Below are 22467 nucleotides of genomic sequence, written 5' to 3'. Positions count from 1 at the left end.
TGGGCAAGCTGCTGTGAGGCGATACACGGACATGTTATGCCTATGTAAACTGATAAGGAATTACTTTAACAAACACCAAAACCATGTGTGATAATTATGAACCGTTCTAGGGTGGTGGGTGTGAAATATCATTTCTGACCCAGAAGAGCAGCTGTCGATGGGCATTCGTGGGCTACAGCCTGCTTTAAGAACAGCCTTGTGGAAGGGGTGCTGAGCTGTTTCAACCACCCTGCTGTCTCCGCATCCTATAGCTGGCTCACCCCTGGGGTGATAACTTTGATCCCGCTGCCGCCGTCTGGCAGCTCATCTCACTCATCCCTAACCCCAGCCTCCTGCATCCTCACCCTGATTTAGGGTGACCAGACAGCAAGTGTGAAAAATCGGGACAGGGGGTGGGGGGTAATAGGAGCCTATATAAGAAAAAGACCCCAAAATCAGGACTGTCCCTATCAAATCAGGTATCAGAGGTAGCCCTGTTAGTCCCTATAAAATCAGGACATCTGATCAACCTACCCTGATTCTGCCTATCTGCCTCCCCTCCAGCTGTCTGACCCCCGCCCATACACACAACCTGGCCTCTGCCCAAACTCCGCCCACCCTTGCAACTGACCTGTCCTGCTCCAGAGCAAGGAGGCAAGTAAGGGCGGGCAGGCAGACTGAGGGCAGCGGCTTCAGCAGACCTGACTGAGCATGCTCAGATCGCGCACGCATGCGCAGAAGCAGCCATCGCCCCCGCCGGGCTCGGACGGTATGTAACGCTACCCTTTTGGGGAGAGCCGGTGGTGGGTGAGGCGCGGGGCCGGGCCACGCCCCCGTCTGGGCGGGGCCCGGCGTCGCCCCGCCCAGCGCGGCGTTACATTCAGAGCCCTGGCTTGTGGCCCTGACAGCTGCCCAGCTTCAGGCGCCATGGAGGATGCCGCGGCCGCAGCCCGGCTGGACACGATCCTGCGGCACCTCTGCTCCCGGACGGGCGCTGCTGCCGCCCTCGTATCCTTCCCGAGCCGGGCTGCGGGGCCGGGGGGCAGCGTTAGAGCGGGCCCTGGGGGGCTGGCCCGGGCAGCCACTGGAGACTGCCCCGTTACTCCCTTCGCCCCTCATGGACTCCGCACCCCCGCCTGTGTCGGGGGTGGGGGCGGAACCCTGGCCTGGGAGGGGGGACTCTGGGCTGCTTCCCCCGTCATGCCCCCCCGATTGCTTCCCCCCTCTTCCCCCTTGTGCCCCTCTTCTGCCTGGACTGCCTCCCCCTTCCCCTATCCCGCTTCCTGGGCTGCCTCCCCCTTCCTGGGCTGCTTCCCCCTTCCTGTCCGTCCGTCCCCCCCCAGATTGCCTTCCCCCGTGTGTATGTCCTTCCTCCCCACCCCTTCTTCAGCCTGGGCTGCCTTCCACCTTGTTTGTGCTCCCCCCTTCTGCCCGGGCTGCCTTCACCCTTCTGCGAGAGCTGCCTCCCCCACCTTCTGCCTGGACACGCAGACCTGTCACTGTTTCTCCCTGTGATTATATTAGACTGCAGGGTGGGGGTCATGTCTCTTTCTGTGTACAGTGCTGATGCTGTGGGGCTGGGTAAATAGCAGTGATTCTACCACCCACTGCAGGCTGGTACCTTTGCCCTTACCCCCCTGCAATCATCTCTCCGCAGTTGCTTGTTGCTTCAGAGAGTCATTTTACAGGGAGCGGGGTGTTTGTTTCCCTCCTCATGCACCACCTCCTGCTTCCCTGTGCTTTCTTCCTGAAACTCCAACCCTCTAGCTGCTAGTTGGCCTTTGTACCTGTTACACTTTCCTAAGGGGCACATGACAGCCTTACTGTTCCTGTTTGAAATTGGTTTGAAATGGAATTGGAATTGTTTTTTAAATGCTGGACATGAAAGGTCAGATTTTCAAAGGTGCTCTGCACCTATTTCTGCACAGAAATTGGATAGCTATGCAAAAGAGTTCCCATTTTTGTGTACAGCTACCTGATTTGCTCACATATATGCTAGTTTGTGCACACAAATCTGGGAAAGAAAAGAGGCTTGTACATGTTAAGCTTTTGCCTATATTTCCAAGAGTTTGTGGGGGGCTAAATTCTGTGGTACTCAAATTTCATAGTGAATTTCAGAGCATGCTGAGATATATGGGCTCAGCATCTGGAAACAAACACAGAAAGGTTATTGGTTATGTATGTTCTATACTTCTGAAAAGGTCCTTTAAAACATAAGTTCACAGGAGGTGAATGGGAAACTTATAAGGTTGAAAAACATAAGGTATAGAGCAGAAATGGGATGAGAGGAAGCTTTTATAGTGATTTATTTTGTATGTGCTACATTTCAACCTAGTGTCTCAAAGGACTGCATGAAGGCTATTAATTATTATCTCTATTTTACAAGTATGGAAATTGAGGTACGGAAGAGTTATGTAACTCAGCGATGGTAAAATACTTCATTTTTGCTGCAGTTTGGCTATAATATGTAACTAAATTCACAGCAAAAGTTAGGAGGTCAGCAGCATGCTTTTGAGTAATAATCTGGTGAAGAGATAGTGATAGAGAGGGTCATAAGTCTACCGATACAGTAACTCCTCACTTAATGTTGTAGTTATGTTCCTGAAAAATGCGACTTTAAGCAAAACAATGTTAAGCGAATCCAATTTCTCCATAAGAATTAATGTAAATATGGGGGATTAGGTTCCGGGGAAATGGTTTTTCACCAGACAAAAAATTATATATATATATATATATATATATATAATTATTAATTATACACACACATAGTATATGTTTTAAACAAACAATTTAATACTGTTCACAGCTATGATGATAGTGAAGCTTGGTTGAGATGGTGAAGTTAGAGGGTGGGATATTTCCCAGGGAATGCCTTACTGCTAAATCAATGGTTCTTAAACTTTTGTACTGGTGACCCCTTTCACATAGCAAGCCTCTGAGTGCGGCCCCCCCCCTCATATAAATTAAAAACACTTTTTTATATATTTAACACCATTATAAATGCTGGAGGCAAAGCAGGGTTTGGGGTGGAGGCTGACAGCTCGTGACCCCCCCATGTAATAACCTCATGACCCCCTGAGGGGTCCCGACCCCCAGTTTGAGAACCCCTGTGCTAAATGATGAGCTAGCACTCGGCTGAGCCCTCAAGGGTTAATGCATTGTTGTTAATGTAGCCTCACATTCTACAAGGCAGCAGGAATGGAGGGGAGGGGAGATAGCATAGCAGACAGAGACAGACACACACCTTGTGTGTGGGAGAGAGGGAGAAATGCACACTGCCCCTTTAAGTAAGCTGACCCACTCTTAAGTGCATTGTCTTTTTAAGTGGATAAGAAACTTTCTGATAGTGAGAAAGGAACAAATTTCCGATGAACGAGCGGTCTAAAACTAGACAGGCAAACAAACTGTAGGGAACAGTTTTGCATCTGCTGAGTATAGATGGGGTGACCTAATGCTGTAGGTATTTTCCATTATTATTTTTAACATAGTTTAGTGGCACCTAGAGGACTCAACCAGGTTTGAGTCCTATTATGCTGGGCATTGTACAGAAATATAATAAATGACAGTCTGCCCCAGAGAGTTTAGAATCTAAAAGATATGACCCAGCATGAGATAAATGAACAGGTGGGGGAAGTCGAGGCTAATGAAAATAAATAGGATGGGACTAGCTGTTCGTACAATTCTTTTCCATCTTAAACTTCTGTGGAGGATTTGAACATGGTTCAAAGGTTGCTTCTCATTGTAGAAAATGTTATTCTCTTTTTTGTTGTTCCCTTCAAGATGGCAAAGCCTCTCTATAGTGACATCGTACATCTCCAGGGTTATGAAAGATTCAGGCAGTTCATAGATAGTTGAGACCATCTAACCTAACTCTGAGCTGGTATTGGTGGACATGCAAATGTTCGCATATTTCTCTTTTTGTGTAATAATCCTTTAATTTATACTCATGGTGCCAAATCGCTTCGGGCTCTGATCTTGCTAAATTTTATAAGCTAAGCAAAGCTGGTCTTGTCAGCACTTGGATCAGAGACAACTATGAAAAATGCAGGTGCTGCATAAAGTGGTGTTAGTGATTTAGAAGGTGACACTTTTCCCTCTGAGCTTTTTCTGAGCAAATGCTGAGTCCCCGCACCCAAAGTGTAAAACTCAGGTCCTGTCCAGCTGTGTTTATTTAAAATTAATCCCACTTCATTTTTTTTCTCCATCGTAGAGAGGCAAACTCCAGTGTCCTGGATAAATTCTCACTGAACGTTACATTCTGTGTGCCTAAATGGTTTTATATAGTACACTGGTTCTCAAACTGTGATCCTTGAACTTTTCCTGATGGTGTCCAGAGTGAGGTTTTCAAGGATAGAGACAATCCATGAGAAGATTTCTCATGGGCACCTGAATTAAGAAGCTGGAGTACAATATTGCATACAAAAAAGCTACAGAAAAGAAAATTTATTTAGGAAATGCCCAATTACTACTGCCCATGCAACTTTAATTCTGCCCCCTTGTGTGTCCAACCTTTGCACTGACTGAGGCAGAGGTTCTGTGGAAAAAATGTGAATTGTATAATTCACTGCATCATGATGCAACTGCAGTGAGCAGAAGTAAGATTGCACGGGGGACCATAAATTTGGCCTTTCCTAACTTATGAGTGCTTAGCTCTGCAACCAAGATAACTTTCTTCAAATGCAGGCTTTTTTTGTCTAATTTCATTGGTGTTTTTTATTAAAGAAAGAAAAGTAAAAAGAAATTCTTATGTCCAACTGGAACTCCCGTGCCACTGTGCACCCCCCCCCCCCCAAAAACAACAAACCTCATCATGCATTATTAGCAGGGTTTGAGGCCTGAACTGTCAGCACTGTGGCATAGAATTCTACCACTTGTTAGTCCTGTAGATCTAGAAACAGGACAAGACCATTATCTTAAAGGGGAGATGGACTGCAGACGTACTTGGTCTCACTCTTTCTCCTCACCTGACTTCCCATCCTAGGACGTGGGAGGCTCCTGCCTCATGTGGTGCTCTCAGAGGTATGGGCTGCTGGGGCCATATCCAGCATTCGGGATGGTTACTAGGGGGAGCCCAGCCCTGTACTCACTTGCTAGGAGTTGGTTGAACTGCCCCATGAGGTGCCCGTGAAGGGAAGGATCGGATGCTTATGCCTTGTGCTTGGTCTGGAGAATGTGATTGTGGGGGAGGGACAGCCTGTCCTATGTCATCCCCTGCTCCAAGTAAGGCATGTGCTGCTCTTTTGGTGATAGCATGGGCCCAGGACTGTAGACAGTTTGTGTTCAGTTATTATTTTGACCTGCTGCCAGCATTTTCCTGAATCCCTTCCACAAGAAAAGGGAAATGATGATTTTTAACAGTTCATAATTTTGCTTAATCTGAATGGAATTTCAGGAGAGGTGCTTCTCTTTGTCCCTACAGGAGCTTTACCCCTGGCAGATTTCAAAATCCCGCTTCACACAATGGAGGTGTTAAAGCTGCTAAAACAAAGCTTCGAGGATTTTTTTATAACAATGGGAAGTGTTAGGCAATCTAAATGAAGTTGCTGTCAGTGAAGAGCACTTGGGGAACTATGAATGAGGTTTTATGAAGGTGTCAATCATCAAATATTAAAACAAAAATATTGGCGTCTGTAGTGTTAGCTATTTGTTTATTCAGTTTAACATATGTGTTTTCCATGAATAAAATATTCCTGAAGGGAAGTGGGGAGAAAAAGGTATTATGTACCTGATCCTATTGTTCAAATTAAAGATGAACATACCATTTATTTGTAGCTTCTTTATGTTCTGTTCTATTTGGTTTTGTATTTGTGAAGTTTATGTGCAGGGTCTAGAATTAGTATGGTTTGGGGGTTATTTGCATTAGTCTTTTACAGGCTTGTCAAAGCCACGCATAGGGTTGAAATTACCCAAGATTTGGTCTTCTCTTGGTATTTCAGTTCATAGATAGTTGCACCATCATGATAAATAATTTTGAGCACATACATGGCTCCCTGAGGCATTAAAAACCTAACCAAGGTACAGCAGAACTTCCCAAATCCATACTTCACTAATATGCACAAAAATATAACGATCTATCTCTCAGTAGTGGTCTGGTAAGCAGAAATGAGGCTGTTGTAGAATCTCATTCGGTAGTATGTGAGACTTAATCGTTTTACAGATTAAATTATACATCACAAAGTATTATCTTAACTAATTAAAGCTAAAGTTGTTAAAATATCACAAATTTACTTCACCTTAATTAATCTTCATTGGGTGCTCATAGAGGACCCTGTCATGTGGAGTGCTAAGACCCCCTCATCTCATTTAAGTCAGTGGGAGCTGAGAATGCTCAGCATCTCAGGATGGGGCTCTAAGAGGCTGATCTGGCTCCTACTGGGAGTTTTGCATTGACTTTAGCATATGCAGGATCAGGCCCTTGGTATTCTTTATTTTGAGTAGACAGTCTTGCAGCAAAGTAAGAAGAAGGGGGAGTGGATTCTAAGGAAAAAATGGACAACAATCCAAAGCAAAATACATTTTTAATTATTTAACCTGGATTACAACAAAGTATCAGATTCTGGAATTCCAGACCAACTTCAGATCTGATACTCAAGTTATTGTGCTCTATTATTTGCCTTAATTTATACTCTAGACAACATTTCCTACTTCAGCACAAATTGCTTCTTTTAAACACCCATTGGAGTTTCAGTAAGTGACATTTTACTATCTTTCTACTATTAAATTTGAAGATTAATTTCTCATCTGTATATAATCTTTATTCTTATTTCCATATCTTGTCTTGCGAATTATAGAAGACATGTTGATTAGAAGTCCTCATATAGTTTCAAACTTGCAAGGACACTCTCTGAGCTGATTAATTTGGCTTAATAAAGTAACTTAGAACTTGATCTTGAAAATGTGAATAGTGTGACTTCAGGGATCTGTTTACATAAGTACTGCTTCTATGAGTAAGAATGTTGAAGATCAGACACCACCTTTCCACTCCCTCTTTTTGACAAGATATATTTTTTGCCTCAAAATTTACAAATAGGAAAAACAGTTGTGCTGAATAATCATGTAATGCACTGGATATACTCAACAGGATTAAAGTACAGGTGTATCTTGTGAAAGAGCTTATTTCCTCTACATGTCTCCTCCTGGCATATGGTGTGCATCTTACCCTACATCTAGTCATGTTGTTCCACCCAAAACTGCAAATTTCTGAGGCTGGGCCATTTCTGTGTATTCTATATAAACTGTCATGCACATCTCTGGAGTTGTATACATATATTAACTCATAGTAAAAATTACTGTATTAATTCTTTTTTCTACTGGAGATAAAAACTTCATGTTGAGAGAATAATTTTCTCTATTTTTAAATTATTTTTTCTAACTATTTGATGTTCACAGAGCAGACTGTAAGACCAATGTGTGTGTTTGGTTTTCTCTTTTTCTTTCTTTTTGTTTTGTTTTGATTATGTCTTCTGAGGCTTGTTCTAATCTGCATTAACTACTGAGAGTCTGCAGATAATTTTTGACAGAAGAAAATTAAATAAATTCTGTTAACTTCGTACTTTTTCCTTTCAGGTCACTGCTGAGAAAATTCTCATCAGATTGCTTTTTGTTGAGCCTTCTAATTTCTCTTGTTTCTTTGTAGTTACACCCTGGACAATAACCTTTTAACTCCAGAGCAGAGACAGTTTTATGATGAAAATGGTTACCTGCTCATTAAAAACCTGGTTTCTGGTGAAGACATTGAGCGTTTCAGGTACAGAACAGCTGTTTCGCTAGACACAATCATATTGATATTTAGTAATGCTGTGAGGCTTTTTGAAACAGCATGAACTTGGGTTCTCCTAAAATGGAAGCATTTTATTAACAAATAACTTATTCCTTCATTTAAACAAAATGTTTTGGTTTAATAAAATGGTAGAATGTGTGTCTAAATGTTTTTTAACTGTTTCCCCCCCCCCCCCCCCCCCCCCCCCCCCCCCCCCCCCAGAAATGAATTTGCAAAGATCTGTAAAAAGGAGGTGCAAGTGCCTGGCTTAATCATAATGAGGGATGTGGCCATTGCTAAATCAGAGTTTGTTCCAGATCAAAAAGCTGTTACTAAAATACAGGATTTTCAGGAAGATGAAGAGCTCTTCAGATATTGTACTATGCCTCAGGTAAAAAGGGAAAATCCTGGTGTACGTTTGTTTTAAGTATATGCCCATGAAAAGTAACTGAAATCACTTCCTATAATTTTTCTTAAAACAACAAGAGGAATCTGTGTGAGTTTTCAGAATAACCAACTGTATTTTCATGTTTAGATATTTAGATGCAGCTTAACTTAAGGCTCTGTACAGTTTAGAAAGCTTATGTTAATGCTCAATGTGAATGTTTTTTACTATTCCTCCCATTCCTCTTCCACATGTATGGCAATGGATGATGGCGTATGGAAGTGATTTTTGGAAAAGAAATAAGTCTACTTGAAGTGCAGTTGCTGTATAAATAAATCCTTTGTACTCAGATTGTATTGCACATAGCAAACTAAAACCAGATAATGTTGCTTTTGAAGGACCCTTATCTTGCAGACTAATTTAGAAAAGCACAGATTAATACACAGAGTGTTGTAGTTCTTCTGTCATTGCTCTAGCCAGGTATAAGTACATGTGAGTTCACTTTTTCTTAGCCATTTTCATAGCAGCAGACACTGCAGCTAGGCCTACACTAGGAATGCTTTGCTGATATAGCTATACTGGTATGCCAGACTTAGCAAAGTGCTCCTAGAGTGAATGCAATTTATAATGGCAAAACTGCTTTTACATATCTTATTCCAACACTCTTCTCTCGCCTCACCCCCCAGCTGAGCAAAGTAAGCTATAACTGCAAAAGTGCATTTGTGCTTGAATAACTGTGTCTACACTAGAGGCTTTTGCCTAGCACAGCTGTGTCGGTCATAAAGCACACCTCATCGTACCCCTGACCAACATAGTTATTCAGGAAAAAGTTTGTAGTGTATACTTGGCCTACATGATGTGGTGATCAGTTTTGGTTTGACTGTAATATATATTGCAGTATAAACATCTAACTTTTTTCCTAATATATATGTTCTTCACCTTAGATCCTAAAATACGTTGAGTGCTTCACAGGGCCAAACATCATGGCCATGCACACGATGTTGATAAATAAACCTCCAGATTCTGGTAAGGGGCACTTGTGTGAGGAAGAATAAGGACTTTTATTTTGTATAAAGGGGACATGATGTAGTTTTTAAAACACAAAAAACAAACACATTTCTAAGACATTTAAAATGTTACCCTATTTTATTCAAACCAAAAGAATTTTGAAAATTGAATAACATTAATTTTGACAATTAAAATAAAGTAGTCTGTTTCACTTTCTGGCTGTTAGGCTCTGGTTCAGCAATGTACACATGCCTAACTTTAAGCATGTCACTAGTCTCATGTAGTGAATGCTTGGCTCTGTTTTTAGGATGTAGCCCTTAGCAGCCTGGCTTTCAACAGCATTGAGTACTCAGCAGCTCTCATTGACCTCAATAGAACAGAATAGAGGAAGTGTGTCCTTCATCTATACGACATACACTCTCTGTGGACTGAGAGTTTAGATATGTCAAATTTAGTTTAGACATGTAGATACTGACCTTAGTGTCAGCTGCTGAGTGCTCTGAACTTTTGAAAATCTGGACACTTATTTAAGTGCCAAAATATGGATTTAGAAGCCTAACTTCTGGCTCCTGTTTTTGAAAATCTTGGCATTAAAAAGTATGAGCTAGTGAGGTTTGTAGTACTTAGATGAAGTAACGGTTTCTAAAGAGACTTTTATTCTGGATACACTATTATGGGTTCAGAATATTCAGATATATGCTACTTTTATTATTCACAATGATCTTGCTTTGTATTTTCAGCAGATACTGATTAAAGTACTTAGTTCATGCATACCATCAACCCTCTCACCCTAGTTACAAAATACAGAAGGGCTACAAAATGAGTTTAGAAACATAGTAGGAAATGGTTGATAGCCTTGGTCCATGTGGAATGTTATTTAAACAGCACAAACTACAATTTAAAAAAAGTTAATAAAATTAATGAACAGCAAAGGCAGAAGTAACCTGTTGGAAATACAATGGATTTCAGTGTTTGTTCTGATGCCCCTGAACACAGCTGTTCTTTTGATCAAATGCAGAGCAAGACTAATTCTTGCAGCATGCCCTGTCCCCTCAGTGGAATTGAACAGTGAGAAATCTTTGTTTAGTTTAAAACAATTGAATTTTTTTTTCTGATTCAAACTCTTCTCTTTTATTCCAGGCAAGAAGAGCTCTCGTCATCCCATGCATCAGGATTTGCACTACTTTCCATTCCGGCCTGCAGATCTCATTGTGTGTGCCTGGACTGCCATGGAGCCAATAGATCGCAGCAATGGCTGCCTGGTTGTTTTGCCAGGAACACACAAGGGTTCCCTGAAGCCACATGATTACCCTGATTGGGAGGTAGATCTGCATGTGGGATTAATGTGGTCTGCATTTTGGAGTTGGCGGAGGCAAGGGGATTTGTTTTTTGGTTCACAACAGAGTTGGTGAAAGTTAGTCAAGTTTTACAAGGCAATTATGAATATTCTCTTTTTTCTTGGTCAAAACTTTTCATGTTTCTGAAGTTCTTCCACATCTAACCTTGTGACAGCATATGCTTATTGGGACAGCATATGCTTACTGACTTCCTCTGTAACTGGAAAGTTCCTAGCTTGTGGTTGGTGCTTCTGCAATCAGAGTAATAATAATTGTAATATGTGTGCTTCACGTGCACTGTAGACAGCTGCACAAGCCAGCTGTTCACTAAGCTGACCTATCCAAGGTCATTCCAGGAAACAGTAAGGCAGTGGAAGGAGCCCACCCATATGCAAATATTGAGAGGGCATTGTGATTGCTTAGTGGCTCCCTGATGTTGATTCATGGCATTTAGATGTGTTAGTGTCAGAGATTCTGTCCCTGGGGGTGGAGAGGAGTTTGGCCACATATGGGCTATGCAGCTACCTCTGGAGGGTTGAGGATATTCTCCCCAGCATTCCACTGTCACGACGTCTTGACAGACCATTAACCTCTGTCAAGCTTTTTAGCAGATATGGATGCAGTGTTGTAACTGTGTTGGTCCCAGGATATTAGAGAGATAAGGTGGGTGAGGTAATATTTTATTGGATCAACTTCTGTTGGAGAGAGACAAGCTTTTGAGCTTACACTGCTCTGTGTAAGCTCAAAAGCTTGTCTCTCTCCAACAGAAGTTGATCCAATAAAATATATTACCTCACCCACCTTGTCTAGCATATACAAAAGAATCTAGAGCCTAAAAGGCTCTGTAAGTACATGTTTATCTTCCTAAGGCAATTGGGAGCACCAAACATCCATTTCATATGCATGTCCTATTTTTATATCTTAGCAAAGTGTGCATCCCTCATTAGGGTGATGTACAAGCTGAAGTTTTTGAAAATTAAGTTTTTTTTTTTTTTTTTTTTTTTTTTTCCTTATCTGAGTAATGTTCTTGAACAGAACATTTTCTCAAAGCAAAAAGTTGTTTTCTCATTTAGTATAAATAAAAAAAAAGACCATCTGAACTTTAGCAGAATTTTTTTGTTACACACAAAATATCCTTCTGCTGGAATTTTTCATGGCTTTTATTCAAACCAAAGTCATAGCCTTTGCAATCTGGAAGAGTGCTCCCTTAACAGCAGTGTCCTTACCCAAGTGCAAGACTATGGTACTGGACATCATTCATTTCTGGATCAATGCCCTTTTTGGAAGCTTGAACATAAATGCACCAGAGTTCTCTGTGGTGGGTCAGGAACTCTGAATGACCTGGTGCATTGAGACTGTGTGTGTGTCCGTCCGTCCGGGAAGCTTTCAGTTATAAGTAACAAGCCTTTTCCATCACACTGACTGCTCATTCCAATCTGTCCTTTTAAAGCAGAAAACAAACAATATGGCATCAAATATAGTTGTCTGAAGTGAACATTTCAGAGGGACTAGTAAGCTTTATAGGTCAAAAGAAAGCAAATGAAGAAAGTGGAATGCGAATGTCATGTAAGACTAGAATCTTGTTTATCTTAACAAGGAATTCAGATTAGGATATTGGGATCTAAATAGCCCGTTAGGCCGAGCCCCTTGGGCCCAAGTCAGCTGGCATGGGCCCACCATGGGTTTTTAAATGCAGTGCAGACATACCCTTAGCAGCTGAGCTAGGTTTGGGCTTTTAGGGGTGAGAAGATTCCAAGACGAATAGGCAGACTCTTAAGCAAGTATATTGCATACTTTGGATTCTTATCTGAACGAAAGCTGAACAGTGCAGATTTTTGTCCACATTAAGACCTAGTAGTTTTAATAATTATCCCATGATGTAAACTCTCTGTGTTTTTAGGGTGGCGTTAACAAGATGTACCATGGGGTGCGTGATTACAACAAAAACCTTCCCAGGGTTCACCTTGTTATGGAGAAGGGAGACACAGTATTCTTCCATCCCTTGTTGATTCATGGCTCTGGAATGAACAGAACTCAAGGCTTCCGGAAGGTAGGAAACCATTTCAAGTTACAGCCATTGGACTTGTTTTAAAACAGGTTGCATAACACTAAGCCCCCCTCCAAATTTACGGAGATTTTGTAGTCTCTTGCATATGAATAGATTTTTGTAATCTTATTTTTGGTTTTGGTTTTATAGATATCTGGTGTAATTTTGCTGTAATGATAATCTTGGATAATTAGTTTTGGAAAAATTATGTAACCCTGAGTTACATTTCTTGGTAGGTGTCCGTTGCAGCTCTGACTCGGGGAAGTGATTAAACATGTGCATTACTTAATCGGGACCTTAAAAAACATGTTGGTGGACAGTTTTGGATTCTTCTTGTTTGCTTCTGCACAAGATTTCTTCCTCAGCCCTGACCAGCTGTGAAAGAAATTTTTGTCATTCTCTTCTCTGAGGCCACTGCAATCTGATTACTAACAGCATAATTTAATTATGAATTACCTGTATATATGCATACCTGCATAGCACTTTACTGAAAAAGTAAATGGAGTTACACTGCATTCCACTCTAAGGGCATGTCTACACTTACCAGGGATCAACGCTGTGGCGATGGATGTACCGGGGGTTGATTTAGTGGTCTAGTGAAGACCCACTAAATCGACCACAGATCGTTCTCCCGTCAACTCCAGTACTCACCTTACTCTTCTCAGTCCAGCTACGTTAAGCTGAGGTCGACTTACCCCCATAGAGTAGGCAAGGCCTAACTGAGAGTAGAATCAGACCAAGAACTTAGAAAGAAGGGCCTGATCCTGCATCTCTCACTGCTTGACTTGGTGGTAGTAGTAATCTCCTTGTACTAGATTCTCGTCTTGTATACATCAGCATCGCTATACTGAAGACAGTGGGATTGTGCTGATGTACACTAGCTGAGAATCTTGCCCATTGACTTCATTTTTAGTAAAATGGAGCAAAAGTTATAAATTGTTTTTATAAAAACCTAGAGTGTTATGAGGGTTCTTGTTTAACACCTTCCATTAGCCTCCTACAGAGCTAAATAAGAAGGAAGAGTAATATGCAATGTTATAGCTGTGTTGATCCTATAATAAAAAAGAGAGATGGTGTGTGAAGCAGTATCTTTTATTGAACCAACTTCTGTTGGTGAGAGAGACAAACATTTGAGCTTACACAAAGCATAAAACTATCACTACTCCAATTCCATCAGCAGCATAGCAACTTGGGTTTTCCTTGGAGGTCTCTTATCCAAGTACCCACCCAACACAATTCTGTTTAAGGTTGAGATCTGATGAGATCAACACACAAGATTGCGTAACTATGTGGAAAAAAGCAGTTCACTTTGCCAGTGCGCTTTGTGTTTTCCTTGTTGATGAATGTCTTTTTTTTTTTTTTTTTTTTTCCCCTCTCCCAGTCCAACTTTCCTTCTACTTACCCTTTTCAGAGAAGTCCTAGACATGTCTTTATCATGTGCGATATCATAAAATGGGTGCTTGCGGTGAGGAGAAGATGGAGAAAGTGATTCATTAAGCTTACGTTATTGTGCAAGTTTTCTGTGTGAATCTCTGGCAAGATTTTTTTCCAAGTGAACATTTCCAAAAGCATGAGAGAGAGAGAAAATATTCAAATTTGGTTACAATGGTGATATTTGCATTTAAGATAGTAGGGTGTTAATACAGGTCACTGATCAACAATTCTTGACTTAAGAGCTGTATTGTGATTTACTCCTGACTTTCTTCATGCAGGCGATATCTTGTCACTATGCTAGTGCAGATTGCCACTATATTGAAGTCAAGGGCACAAGTCAAGAAAACATTGAGAAAGAAGTTGTAGAAATTGCACAAAGAAAACATGGTGTGAGCACGCCTATCACTCTGAAGGTAAGCTTAAAAGTGTCCTGCAACAACAGTATATTACACACTAACCCTATTTACACAGCAAAGGGTTAGTTACTTTTAGAAGTAAAATGTATCTCTTTACTGCTTGTGCTTTTTATAATTACATTCATAAGCAATAGTTTTAATTGCAACAACCCATCCAATCATATATAACACTGTGGGTTTATGTAGGACTGATCCTGGGTCTAAGCACATACTTATCTGAGGGGGGGAAAAAAAAAAAATCTTGATTTCCTTTGGAAGACAGTTGTTATGGTGGCTAGCAGATTTAGTTGTTGTTCATCACACCTTTTATTAAGGCACCTCTCTCTAACTGGTTTAACTGTTTTGTGTGGAATGGCAGAGCTACCTTGGGAAATGATAGGGATAGTGCTAATGAGGTGACCCAGTATATGGCAGCGTGGATACAGATTTCATATTGCTAGCAACACTCCTCCTTCTAAGTTTGACAGTGTGGGTGAATATCTAAAAATAAATTTAAAAAGCTCTTCTCAGTTTACATGTGGACTGCACAGAATGGACATTAGCAGCTAGAAGGTACTTGCCCTCCTAATATGTAGATGCAATTTTCTTGTACTTGTTATCAATAGGCTGAATGCTACTATGTTCAGAACAATAATAAGATTAGTGCTTGGTTAAAGGATTAGGGCAAATTCTGTCTTTAAGTAATGGGTGCGACTCCTGTTTGAAATCAGTACTTACTCCCATATATCTGATGGCAAACATTGACTCATTTTAATATAATCCAGTAGCAATCACTTAAACTTGGGGTATTTTGAGGGAGTGGATGCATGGGAGGCATTCCTTTGTGCTCTGATCCATTCCAAAAATAATGAATGCAGCAAGTTCTTCTCAAATCCACAGCACAAAAATCTGGTTTCTACAGTGGGGTGACAACTGGAGTGGGTTAAATCCAACTATCGTTTGGGTGCCACGTAATCTTCCAAACTCAGATCTGCTGCATTTCTAAACCACCAATCAGTATAGTATCTGGGGGTTAGATTAAAAAAATATATATATTTAGGCACCTAGTGGACTTTTCAAAAGCAGCTAACTCCTCTTGGAAATCAATGGGAGTTAGGCAACAAGGCACTTTTGAAAATCTCACTAGGTGCCTTTCTGCATCTTCAGGCCCCTAAATATCTAGGGACAGATTTTTAAGTATGTTTATCTGCAAAGCATAAGTCTGCTTTGCCTTTGACTCCTGCATTACTAGTTATACACTGATATTTTGAGTGTTAATGTAGGAACAGTTGCTTGTTTAAATGAGCAGTTTCTATAGTTTGCTTGATTACATTGATAACCCTTTACAGCTAAGTTAGTTCTGTGCATTTCACCATTACTCCTGGGGCAATTCTGCACCACTGCGCAGGCACAGAATTCAGATGATCCTCAGATTTCTTTGCTTCTCCCCCAGAAAAATGGGAAAGCAACAAAATCTGTGGGTGACATGCGCCACTTCCCGGGCACATCTGTTCGAGCGCCTGGAGCAGCTGGGAGAGGTGTAACAGCAGGGAGTGGGGATGTGTGTGAGCTGGGCGTATGTGTGTGAAGACTTTAATCAGTGCCAGGGGGAGGGGCTGTGCATGCAAGTGAGAGAGACTCTGTCCCTCTCACGCACCCGGCATGGACGGGTAGGGTTTTTGGGCTTGAGGCAGGCTCTGTCCCCTGAGGAAGAGCAGAAATGTAGCAGCCTGCCTACGTAGGTGTTAATGATCCTATTGTTAGTTAGTTGTTCCCATTCTTAGTCAATTCCCCCAGGAGTTCTTAGTCAATTCCCCTCTTCCCCTAGCAAGAGATGTTAAGAGTAACAAGAAGGGTTTCTTCAGGTATGTTAGCAACAAGAAGAAAATCAAGGAAAGTGTGGGCCCCTTACTGAATGAGGGAGGCAACCTAGTGACCGAGGATGTGGAAAAAGCTAATGTACTCAATGATTTTTTTGCCTCTGTCTTCACGCACAAGGTCAGCTCCCAGATTGCTGCACTGGGCAGTACAGCATGGGGAGAAGGTGACCAGCCCTCTGTGGAGAAAGAAGTGGTTCGGGACTATTTAGAAAAACTGGACGTGCACAAGTCCATGGGGCCGGATGCGCTGCATCCGAGGGTGCTAAAGGAGTTGGCGGGTGAGATTGCAGAGCCATTAGCCATTATTTTTGAAAACTCATGGCGATCGGGGGAGGTCCCGGATGACTGGAAAAAGGCTAATGTAGTGCCCATCTTTAAAAAAGGGAAGGAGGAGGATCCGGGGAACTACAGGCCAGTCAGCCTCACCTCAGTCCCTGGAAAAATTATGGAGCAGGTCCTCAAGGAATCAATTATGAAACATTTAGAGGAAAGGAAAGTGATCAGGAACAGTCAGCATGGATTCACGAAGGGGAAGTCGTGCCTGACTAACCTAATTGCCTTCTATGATGAGATAACTGGCTCTGTGGATGAGGGGAAAGCAGTGGATGTGTTATTTCTTGACTTTAGCAAAGCTTTTGATACTGTCTCCCACAGTATTCTTGCCACCAAGTTAAAGAAGTATGGGCTGGATGAATGGACTGTAAGGTGGATAGAAAGCTGGCTAGATCGTCGGGCTCAACGGGTAGTGATCAATGGCTCCATGTCTGGTTGGCAGCCGGTTTCAAGTGGAGTGCCCCAAGGGTCGGTCCTGGGGCCGGTTTTGTTTAATATCTTTATTAATGATCTGGAGGATGGTGTGGACTGCACTCTCAGCAAGTTTGCAGATGACACTAAACTAGGAGGCGTGGTAGATACACTAGAGGGTAGGGATCGGATACAGAGGGACCTAGACAAATTAGAGGATTGGGCAGAAAAAAACCTGATGAGGTTCAACAAGGACAAGTGCAGAGTCCTGCACTTAGGACGGAAGAATCCCATGCACTGCTACAGACTAGGGACCGAATGGCTAGGTAGCAGTTCTGCTGAAAAGGACCTAGGGGTCACAGTGGACGAGAAGCTGGATATGAGTCAACAGTGTGCTCTTGTTGCCAAGAAGGCTAACGGCATTTTGGGCTGTATAAGTAGGGGCATTGCCAGCAGATCGAGGGACGTGATCGTTCCCCTTTATTCGACATTGGTGAGGCCTCATCTGGAATACTGTGTCCAGTTTTGGGCCCCACACTACAAGAAGGATGTGGAAAAATTGGAAAGAGTCCAGCGGAGGGCAACAAAAATGATTAGGGGTCTGGAGCACATGACTTATGAGGAGAGGCTGAGAGAACTGGGATTGTTTAGTCTCCAGAAGAGAAGAATGAGGGGGGATTTGATAGCAGCCTTCAACTACCTGAAGGGGGGTTCCAAAGAGGATGGAGCTCGGCTGTTCTCAGTGGTGGCAGATGACAGAACAAGGAGCAATGGTCTCAAGTTGCGGTGGGGGAGGTCCAGGTTGGATATCAGGAAAAACTATTTCACTAGGAGGGTGGTGAAACACTGGAATGCGTTACCTAGGGAGGTGGTGGAGTCTCCTTCCTTGGAGGTTTTTAAGGCCCGGCTTGACAAAGCCCTGGCTGGGATGATTTAGCTGGGAATTGGTCCTGCTTTGAGCAGGGGATTGGACTAGATGACCTCCTGAGTTCCCTTCCAACTCTGATATTCTATGATTCTATGATTCTAGGAGCATAGAACACATGTAAACATTTTAAGGCTCCTTTATGTTGTCAGAGTTGTGTAAAGGAGCCTTGTTGTAAACATCATCAGGGAATCCTCAGCTCGGAAGATCTATGTGCTTTCTTGCTCTTTTTCCTGTGCCAGAGTGGCACAGTGGTTACAGCTCAGGATCTATTTTACTTACCCGTTTAAAAAAAAAAAAAAAAAAAAAAAGACTGAGGGCAAATAAAACATGTCAGGACATCAGCACTTCCCAAAGTAGCCAGGCAGGATTATAACTGGAATGCAGGATATGGGTTACCAAGTATTTGTAACTTAACTTTCAGGTGTTTAGGAAATACTGGATAGTTATTGTGACTATTTCCTGTATTGTAGTTTAAATAAATTACCAACATAATTGAAACTGGTGTGATTATATTGCATTCTGGAGCACATGACTTATGCCGGGAGCACATTACTTATGAAGAGAGGCTGAGGGAACTGGGATTGTTTAGTCTCCAGAAGAGAAGAATGAGGGGGGATTTGATAGCTGCTTTCAACCCCCTGAAGGGGGGTTCCAAAGAGGATGGATCTAGACTGTTCTCAGTGGTGGCAGATGACAGAACAAGGAATAATGGTCTCAAGTTGCAGTGGGGAAGGTCTAGGTTGGATATTAGGAAACACTATTTCACTAGGAGAGTGGTGAAGCACTGGAATGCGTTACCTAGGGAGGTGGTGGAATCTCCTTCCTTGGAGGTTTTTAAGGCTCGGCTTGACAAAGCCCTGGCTGGGATGATTTAGTTGGGAATTGGCCCTGCTTTGAGCAGGGGGTTGAACTAGATGACCTCCTGAGTTCCCTTCCAACCCTGATATTCTATGATTATTTTGACAAATTAAATATACAGAATTTTGCAGAACTTTAAATTTTTTGGCGCAGAATTGCCCCAGGAGTACACCATTCTTCAAATCTGTTTTAATCAGATTTTAAACTCTCTCTGAAGAATGCTTAGCACTTATTTTTAATCTTCAAAGCATTTACAGGCATGAACTAACTAATCCACGCAGCATCCTCCATTCCCATATAGAAGCTGAGGTTGCATGACTCGCCCAGGGCAAGAGTGAGTTGCTGTCAGAACTGCAGTCGAAGCTGACTTAATAGCTCAGTTCTGTGCTCAGCCTCAGCCCATCACTCCTCTCCCATGCTATCTTGTCAGTTGGCACCACTGTGACTCTTTGCTATCCCAAAGCAATCATGATAAACAATCATTCCTCGCTCTTTAATTGTCTAAAGTGAAAAGTGAGAAAGTTCCTATTTGCAATTGATATTGGTCCACTGAATTCTGTTTTAAATCTGTTCTCTCCCTGCTTTTTGTGTGATGCATAAGTAGTAGCATTGCATGCCTACCTAATGTTCATTGCCAGCAATAGATGGACTTTGAGAAATCCAGTGTGCTTTTTGAATTGTAGAGAAGATAGGAGGAGAATTGAAAATGCATTGAGGAGGCATAATATAATGTGTACAAGAAAATGAGAAGGAATGTTTATTTTTCCCTGTCATCTGGCTTGCTCCATTTGCAATATAAGGATGATGCTCGCCAGGAACATTATTTTTAAATGTGACAGCTTTTTGGTTTTGGTTCAATAATTTCAGGGTAGTGCTGTTTATGTATCTCTTCCTGTTGCTGCCTTTCTTGATTGCCTTTTATGCATCATGCAATTCATATAAATCTCACAAATGAATTCATCTTTTTGGTGATCTTCAATATTTTTGTTTGACTTTACCATTCCTTGCATTGTAATTTATTAATGTGTTCAGAGCCTATGGATTTGAAGGAAAGATCAATAATTTTGTTGATGCTGTACTTTGTTGTTGTTTAAAATATGTAGGTAAGTAGAGAAAATAACTTCTGCTGTCTTCAGAAATAAACATTGTGTCCTGGTTTGTTTAATAAGCTCTTCTGTCTTTGCTCTTTTTCTTTTCTTTTTCTTTTCTTTAGGATACTTGGATGATACGAGGGCGGCTTGTAAAAGGAGAAAGAACTAATCTTTAGAATGGTTTTTGGAAGGCAGAGTTAGAAAAATGTGTGCCTGAGTATTGTGTTCCCTGATCAGAAACCATGATCTTCACAAATTTTGCATTTGCTTTTTTTGTTTGAATTTATTCAAATATTGCACCAAATGTTCATTTACAACAAAATATTGTAATATGAATGCACTGAAGTTTAACAAAATTTAGCTAATATACTTAGCATATTTTAACCTATTAACTACAGTAAATACTTCTATTTTTGTAATTTTAAAAATCATTTGTTTTAAAATCCACTGTTTATTAAATGGATGAGAACTCCAATCAAATCAGCTCTTTACATACTCATCACTCTGTTACTTAAGAACCAATTTGGATTCAGATGTCTCTATCCTGATGTAATTTTGGGCTGCTGTTAATGTAACTCTTATGCTAACTCATGGCTCTAGTGAGTCTAACCCTGAGTGGAAAAGACCAATTGCATCATCTAGCCCTTTCCCCTTGTTGGAGCATGACTGTGCATTTTCTAGTCCTTTGTCTAGTTTATTAAATGTCTGAAGCAATTGTGCTTTTACCAATTCCTTTGGGAGGCTATTGTGGAGTCTAATAGATCTCACGGCCAAGAAGTCTTTCCTAATATTTAGCCTACATTTCCCTTCTTCAATTTTCTACCATTACTCCCTATCATCCTAAATAATTCTTCTCTCCTTGTTACTTATGCATCAAATAATAAGACTTTGTGTGCATGGAATTCACAGTAACGATCAGCATGTATTGTAGTGAAATGAACACGATTTGGAGGAAAATGTCCCTTTCCCTAAAGGACACATGTAATATTCTGATCAGAAGCAAAGTAATTTTAACTGTGGTATGGTCTTCGCTGGGACAGTGGTTATCGCTGTGGACAGTGAATTCATTTGAAACTGGTTGTGTGGGGTTGAGTAACTTTTTTATCTTTAACCTTACTTGCATCCTTTCCCATTTTTAAACAACTGAGAAGGGGTTTCCTCTTTCGAATCTGGCATCTGTAGGGGTAGGCTGGGTAGTTGACTCCAGTGCAGGAAAGTTATACAGAATGAAAGAAAATAAACATTAAATAAAAATTGGAAGAATGGGGATGCTCATAATTATCACAGGGCATAATATCTGTGGTGTATTGAAATACAATTATTTTTAAATCCTTGTTTTGTTTCAAAAATAAAAATGTTTTTGAAATACAGATTAAACTAGAGCAAAAACCAAGTATCATGGGTGCATTGTTGTATTATTTGTACATATTAGATAGCATCTGTCACCAGACTATAGAAAACCCTTATGACAGAAAGATTGTGGGTTGTGGTGATTGATTTGTCTGTCAATGTCATGATCCTTTTAACAGGTAGCCTTAAAACTATTCCATAAATAGTTAAAATAGGCTTAACCTGAAAACATGGAGACCATTTTTCTGTGGCATCTTTGTGCCTGATCCAGAGCCCACTGAATTTCTCTAGCGCAGCCTTCTTCAATTAATGGGAGTCTTTCTGTTGACTTCAGTAGGCTTTGAATCAGGCCTTTTCTAACTACCTTCATGGGATCTTTGTGTTGACATCTGACTGCAACACCTTAAAGACAAGATTCACTAGCAGACTTGATTCTTTACAGCTTTACAGAATTCTGTAATGCTCAAATAAATTTGTTAGTCTCTAAGGTGCCCCAAGTACTCCTGTTCTTTTTGTGGCTACAGCCTAACACGGCTGCTACTCTGAAACCTTTACAGCTTTGTGCATGTAACTTAGCTGACAGCAGAGGGAGCTGTGGTCATGGAAGAGCTGCAGATTTTCTCAAATTCCCAAACCTTTTTTAAAGATGGAGTTAAATGTATCACTTCAGGAAAAACCCTTTAAGCGAACGTTACAGGATTCTGTAAAAATCATTTTCGCTGCAAATTCAAAGTTACATTTTCACATTCCTTAAAGAGTATGGAAAGCCACAGCTAAGGTCCTGCTTTGAGCAGGGGATTGGACTAGATGACCTCCTAAGATTCTATGATTGTAAAAAATGTTGTAATTTTGCAGCCCCAGCCCTGCAAACTTGAGCCAGCTGACATGGGCCTGCCACCGATGTTTAACTGCAGTGTAGATGTACGCTCAAGAGCCTAATTCTCCATGTGCATTATTCCCCTCTATTCAGCATGGGTGAGGCCACACCTCAATGATTATGAAATGATTAGGGGGCTGGGGCACATGACTTACGAGGAGAGGCTGAGGGAACTGGGCTTATTTAGTTTGCAGAAGAGAAGAGGGGGGGGGGGATTTGATAGCAGTCTTCAACTACTTGAAGGGAGTTCCAAAGAGGATGGAGCTTGGCTGTTCTCGGTGGTGGCAGATGACAGAACAAGAAGCAATGGTTTCAAGTTGCAGTGGGGGAGGTCTAGATTGGATATTGGGAAACACTGTTTCACTAGGAGGGTGGTGAAGCACTGAAATGGGTTA

General features: G+C 41.5%; 1 protein-coding gene across 1 annotated transcript; it reads left to right on the top strand.

Annotated features, from left to right (window-relative positions):
* Positions 1-690: 690 nt before the first annotated feature.
* On the top strand, positions 691-21238 carry PHYH (phytanoyl-CoA 2-hydroxylase). Its single transcript, XM_005305018.5, has 9 exons — positions 691-987; positions 6611-6666; positions 7616-7726; positions 7961-8129; positions 9068-9149; positions 10272-10453; positions 12369-12518; positions 14228-14362; positions 19968-21238. The coding sequence occupies exons 1-9, from the start codon at positions 907-909 to the stop codon at positions 20019-20021; spliced, it is 1020 nt and encodes a 339-aa protein (XP_005305075.2). The 5' UTR covers positions 691-906; the 3' UTR covers positions 20022-21238.
* The last annotated feature ends 1229 nt before the right edge of the window (positions 21239-22467 follow it).

The sequence above is a fragment of the Chrysemys picta genome, chromosome 1, assembly GCF_011386835.1.
Source record: "Chrysemys picta bellii isolate R12L10 chromosome 1, ASM1138683v2, whole genome shotgun sequence".
Lineage (NCBI taxonomy): Eukaryota > Metazoa > Chordata > Testudines > Emydidae > Chrysemys > Chrysemys picta.
The sequence above is the reverse complement of the archived record's forward strand: the minus strand, read 5'-3'. Positions and strand labels throughout refer to the sequence as shown.

Coding starts and splice junctions, on each gene's coding strand:
- PHYH (XM_005305018.5), top strand. CDS start 907: ATGGAGGATGCCGCGGCCGCAGCCCGGCTGGACACGATCCTGCGGCAC. Junction 6,667..7,615: donor AAACACCCATTGGAGTTTCA/GTAAGTGACATT, acceptor GTTTCTTTGTAG/TTACACCCTGGACAATAACC. Junction 9,150..10,271: donor AAATAAACCTCCAGATTCTG/GTAAGGGGCACT, acceptor CTTTTATTCCAG/GCAAGAAGAGCTCTCGTCAT.